Source organism: Suncus etruscus, chromosome 16 (assembly GCF_024139225.1).
Source record: "Suncus etruscus isolate mSunEtr1 chromosome 16, mSunEtr1.pri.cur, whole genome shotgun sequence".
Taxonomy (NCBI): Eukaryota; Metazoa; Chordata; class Mammalia; order Eulipotyphla; family Soricidae; genus Suncus; species Suncus etruscus.
This window is the reverse complement of record NC_064863.1, coordinates 84,099,857-84,105,856: the sequence shown is the minus strand read 5'-3', so window position 1 is coordinate 84,105,856 and position 6,000 is coordinate 84,099,857. Positions and strand designations below refer to the sequence as shown.

The following is a 6,000-nucleotide window of genomic DNA, read 5'->3' as shown; positions in this document are numbered from 1 at the left end:
CATTTGGTGGCTTGGCTTAAAGTGTTCTGCCTTCAGCTCTCAGCCCTCCTTTGTCACCTGTGGTATAGGGCTGAGTCCCTTCTCTGGAGTGAAGCTCTAAGTGGGTGGGTCTCTCTCTGTGCCTCAGCCATTATGTGTGCTTAATGGCAGAGACCACCTCAGTCAGAGCCTGTCTGCAGGCCTTCTCTCTCCCGTTGCCTCCGCGAAGGTGCACATCCTCTCTTCATGCCTCAACCCTTATTAGTGGTTAATGGCAGTGACCACCCTGGACAGAGCCTGTCTTCAGGTTTCCTCCCTGACGTTACTTGCGGGAAGGTGTGGGTCCTTTCTCCCCACCTCAGCCCTTATGTTTGGTTAATGGTGGTGACCATCCTGGTCTGTCTGCAGGTCTTCTTCCTTCTGTTACCTGCTCAAAGGTGCCTGTTCCCTCTTCGTGCCTTAGCTCTTATGTGCGGTTAATGGTGGCAACTACCCAAGCCAGAGCCTTTCTGCAGGTCTCCTCCCTCCCCTTATCTTCACGAAAGTGCAGGTCCTCTCTCTGTGCCTCAACCCTTATGCCTGGTTCTAATTATATAAATTCTTAAATATACTCAGTCTATATACCTAACTCCCTGATATAAGACATTCAAATTTCTAAAATAGATTATCTCTGAGACTTTTTTTTCTTGTGTTTTTTTGGGGGGGGCGGGGGATCACACCCAGTGGCACTCAGGGGTTACTTCTGGCTTTTCTCTCAGAAATGGCTCCTGGCAGGCTCTGGGAATCATATGGGATGCTGAGAATTGAACCCCAGATCTGTCCAGGGCTGACTCCTTGTAAGACACCACTCTACCTCTGTGCTATCACTCCAGCCCCTAGGGGTCATTTTTTAAATTTTATCCAGTGAAAGGTAAGGGAATATAATGTTTTGAATATTTACTACTTTGTTTTTCCTTTTCTAGATGACGACTTTTTTCATGAACTCCCAGAATCCTTTCCATCTGATCCACCTGAGGCTCTGCCACATTTTCTTATTGAGCCAGAAGAAGCTTATATTGTGAAGAATAAGCCTGTGAACCTGTACTGCAAAGCCAGCCCTGCTACCCAGATCTACTTCAAATGCAACAGTGAATGGGTTCATCAGAAGGACCACATAGTAGATGAGAGAATTGATGAAACTTCTGGTGAGTTTTCTTTGAAGCTGACTGAATGTTTAGGATTCCCTTGCTCACTATTTTGGAGTGTAGTTACACTGTTTTCTGCTGAGTGAAATTGAAAATTGAGGGGTTTTCTGGCAAATATTTGGAATATTTTTAGTAATGATTTGGTGATTGTGAACTTGTGATGTAAAGTATGATTACATTTGTGTCCTATTGAACTACATGAAACTAAAAGATGACTTAAGAACATATGTGACAATAAAGAAAAACAGTTATTGTATAATAGCTGATTGAAAGATACTTTGCATTTCAAAGTATGCCAGTTCTGGTCTAAATATCCTGGCATTAGAGAACATTTTCAACTTTAACTAATAACAGATTATATACATTTATATACTATCATGTTAATTACATGCATAATTATCCTTCTCTTTTTAAACTCTTTGTTCATATAGCTTAAACTTACAAAAATATCCTTAATTTACCTATATGCTTAATATATAGAATAAAAATACCAATTACCTAATTTCTAACTAAAATTAATTGAAAGTGATGGAGAATAGTGAAAGTGTAGAATTGAGAAAAAGTAGAGTTGGGTATAGAAATCTTTGGTGGCTGATCAATATTTCTAAACTAAATAATAATATGACCAACTGAAAACAATTAAATATCTTCATATTTCTTCACAAGTATTTCTAACTATCCAAATGAAAAATGTTTTCAAGAGTCATGTTATACTTACTTCACATTTGTATAAAAATCTTAGCCAGAGTCAGTCAGTGAGAAAAAAAAATCAAAGCAAAAATACTTTTCCTATGCAAGTTGGATCACTGACATCCCAGTGGCCCCTGAGCACCCCGAAGAATATTGCTATTGTGGCCCAACAACAACAACAATAAAAAACCAAGACATATTTGTATAAAAATGTTTCCTTAATATAGAGGATAAATCTGAGAGTTTAAAATTATCTCCTATGTGTGTTGATGGATTAAAATAGATTAGAAATAGATTAAAAACAGATTGTAATGGAACATTTCTTTTTTTAATATCTTTATTTAAAGACTGTGTTTACAGACATGATTGTAGCTGGATTTCAGTCATAAAAAGAACACCCCCCCCTTAACCAGTGTAACATTTCCATCACCAATGCCCCCATATTCCACACCACCAACCCTTGCCTGTATTGGAATCAGGCTTTCTACTTCCCCCACATATTGACATCATTATGATAGTCCTCATTGCATATTTTTCTTTAGCTACACTCACTACTCTTTGTGGTGACCTTCATATGATGAGCTGGTTCTTTATGGCCCTTATCTCTGGAAATTATTTTAATAATGTCTTTTATTTTTCTTAAAACCCATAGATGAGTGAGACTATTCTGTCTGTGTCTCTCTCTCCCTCTTACTTATTTTACCAGCATAATAGATTCCATGTATAACTATGTATAAGAAAATTTCATGACTTCATCTCTCCTGACAGGTGCTTAATATTTTATTGTATATATGCACCACAGAATTATTAGCCATTCATTTTTTGAAATACATGTTGGTTGTTTCCAGAATCTGGCTATTGTAAATAGTGCTGAAATAAGTAGAGATGGAAGGAAGGGATTTTTTTATGGAGTTTTTTAGTACCTAGAGTATATCCCTAGAAGTGGTATAGCTGGATCATGTGGAAGCCCAATTTCTAGTTTTTTGATGAATCTCCAGATTGTTTTCCATAAGGGCTTGACTAGATAGGATACCCACTAAAAGTTAATGAGAGTTCCTTTCTCCCCACATCCCCAGCAGCAATGATTGTTCTTGTTCTTTATGATGTGTGCCAGTCCCTATGGCATGAGATGGTATCTCATTGTTTTTTGATCTGCATCTTCTAGATGATCATTGATGTGAAGAATTATTTCATGTGTCTTTTGGCCATTTGTATTTCTTTTTTTAGAAATTGTCTGTTCATTTCTTTTTCCATTTTTTGATGGGGTTAAATCAGTGCTTCTCAAATAGTGGGGCATGCCCCCCAGGGGGGCATGAGGCTCTGTAAAGGGGGGCACATTTGACCTCAGCAAACATTGTCATAACAAGCTAAGACCCGTGTTTATGTCTCTGTATGTCTCTGGAGCTGAGAGTTGCTGTGTCCTGCTTCAAATCCCGCTTCGAAAAGCTATGCATTGCAAAACGTGCTCATTGTAGCCATTAATCCAGACATCACCTCTGATTAAAAAATTAGCTCAAATTATTTTATGTATTTTAGTTTTGCAGGTTAAAGTTTTTTTAATTAAGATACTATTTACAGTCACGCGGGGGGTGCAAAAAATCATTTTCTTCTTCCTACGGAGGCATGACAGAAAATAACTGAGAATCACTGGGTTAAATGTTTATTTCTTGTTAAGTTCTGTCAGTACCTTGTATATCTTATTTGATGGGTATTAGTTGAGTACCTTCTCCCATTCTGTGAGTGGCTTTTGTATTTTAGGCATTATTTCTTTTGAGGTGTAGAAGATTCTCAGCTTAATATAATCCCATCTGTTTATTGCTGCATCAACCTGTTTGTAGAATGTGTTTCCTTCTTGAAGATTCCACTAGATTCAATGTCTTAGAGTGTTTTACTTATATGTTGTTCTATGTACCTTACAGTTTTGGGTCTGATATCAAGGTCTTTGGTCCATTTGCATTTGACCTTTGTGCATGGTCTTAGATGGAGATCTGAGTTTGGTTTTTTGCAAGTGGCTGACCAGTCATCCAACATCACTTGTTGAAGAGGCTTTCCTTGCTCCATTTGCATTATTGCCCCCTTTTCAATAATTAGTTGATTGTATGTCTGGGGAACATTCTTTGAATACTCTAGTCTATTCCACTGGTCTGAGGGTCTGTTTTATTCTAATACCATGCTATTTTAATGACTATAGCTTTGTAATATCATTTAAAGTAGGGGAAAGTGATGCCTCCCATATTTTTCCCCAAGGGTAGCTCAAGCTATCTGTGGGTGTTTATTGTTCCAGATGAACTTCAGGAGTGTTTGTTCCACTTTTTAAAGAATGTCATGGGTATCTTGAGAGGGATTACATTAAATCTGTATAATGCTTTGGGGAGTATTGACATTTAATGATGTTAATTCTGCCAATCCATGAGGAGGGTATGTGTCTCCATTTTTGTGTGTCTTGTTTTATTTCTTAAAGCAGGAATCTGTGGTTTTATTTGTATAGGTTCTTCACATCCTTATTTAAGTGTACTTAACAATATTTGAGTTTGTGGGACACTAATGAGAATTGGAATTTTTATGCTCATTTTTTTATCTATCATTATTGGTGTATAAGAAGGCCATTGATTTTTCTGTGTTAATTCTGTACCTGCTACTTTATTATATGAATTTATTCTTTCTATCAGATTTTTGGTAGAGTTTTTTAAGTTTTCTAAATATAGTATCATGTCATTTGCAAAAAGAGCTTGACATCTTCATTTCCTATTTGTATGCTTTTGATATCTATTTCTTGCCTAATCACTATGGCAAGAACTTCAAGCTTTATGATGAACAGGAGTGCTGAGAGAGGGCAGCCATGTGTTGTACCAAATTTTAGAGGAAAGGATTTTAATTTAACTCCATTTAGAATAGTGTTCACCATTAGCTTGTGGTAGATGGCCTTGACTATATTAAGAAAAGTTCCTTCCATTCACATCTTTATATATATATTTATGTATATATATTTATTTATTTATAGATATCTAACCTTTATTTAAGCACCATGATTACAAGCATGATTATAGTTAGGTTTTGGTCATAAACAGAATACCTCCCTTCACCAGTGCAACATTTCCACCACCAATCCCCCCACTCCCTCCTTCCCAACCTTTTCCTATATTTGAGACAGGCATTCTACATCTCTCATTCATAATATTGTCATGATAGCTGTTAGTATAGTTATTTCTCTAACTGCACCAATACTCTTCTTAGTGACCTTCATATTGTGAGCCAGTCTTGATGAGGGTTTTTTTTTATATCAAGAATGGGTGTTGGACTTTATCAAATACTTTCTCTACATCTATTGATATGATAATCTGGATTTCATTTTTCTTTTAGTTTATATGTGTATTATGTTGATTGAATATACATTAAACCATTCCTGCATTCCTGGAATGAATCCTACTTGGTCGTAGTGTATGAACATCTTGACGAGATATTGGATCCTGTTTGCCAAAATTTTGTTGAGGATAATTGCATCTGTGTTCACCCAGAATATTGGTCTGCAGTTTTTTGTTTTTTGTTTATTTTGGGGGGGGATTTGGAGGGGTGGTAGCATCTCTGTCTGCTTTTGGTATCAAGATAAAGTTAGCTTCCTAAAACCTATTTGGGAGTGTTCCTGAGTCTTCAGTTTTATTAAAGAGCCTGAAGAGGATTGGTAGAAGTTACTCTTGAAAGGTTTAAAGAATTCGTTAGTGAATCCTTCTGGGTCTGGGCTTTTGTTTGGGGGAAGATTTTTGATAACAATTTTAATTTTCTCAGTATTGATGAGTTTGTTTAGATATGCTAGATCATCCTGTTTTAAACATGGAAGATAATGAGAGTTCAAGAATTTATCCATTGATTCCAGGTTCTCATGTTTTGCAGCATAGTTTCTTAGAGTAGTCTGATTACCCTTTGAATCTCTGCTGCATCTGTAATTATCTCTCTCTTTTCATTTCTAACACGGTTTATTAAGTTTCTCTCTCACCGTTTCTTTGTGAGTTTTGCTAGTGGTTTATCAATCTTGTTTATTATTTTTAAAGAACAAACTTTTGCTTTTGTTGATTTTTTTGGACTTTTTCATTTATTTCCAATTCATTGATTTCTGCTCTAAGCTTTTTATTTCCTTCTGATCACCTATTTT

At 36.4% G+C, this 6,000-nt stretch overlaps 1 protein-coding gene across 1 annotated transcript in view; it reads left to right on the top strand.

Moving 5' to 3' along the window:
- The first annotated feature begins 225 nt into the window (after window positions 1–225).
- UNC5C (unc-5 netrin receptor C) overlaps window positions 226–6,000 on the top strand; it is a 196,488-nt gene continuing 190,713 nt past the window's right edge. Inside the window, exons 1-2 of the mRNA XM_049789892.1 lie at window positions 226–454; window positions 942–1,163. Coding sequence (XP_049645849.1) covers window positions 226–454; window positions 942–1,163 — 451 coding nt within the window. The remainder of the gene's footprint in view (window positions 455–941; window positions 1,164–6,000) is intronic.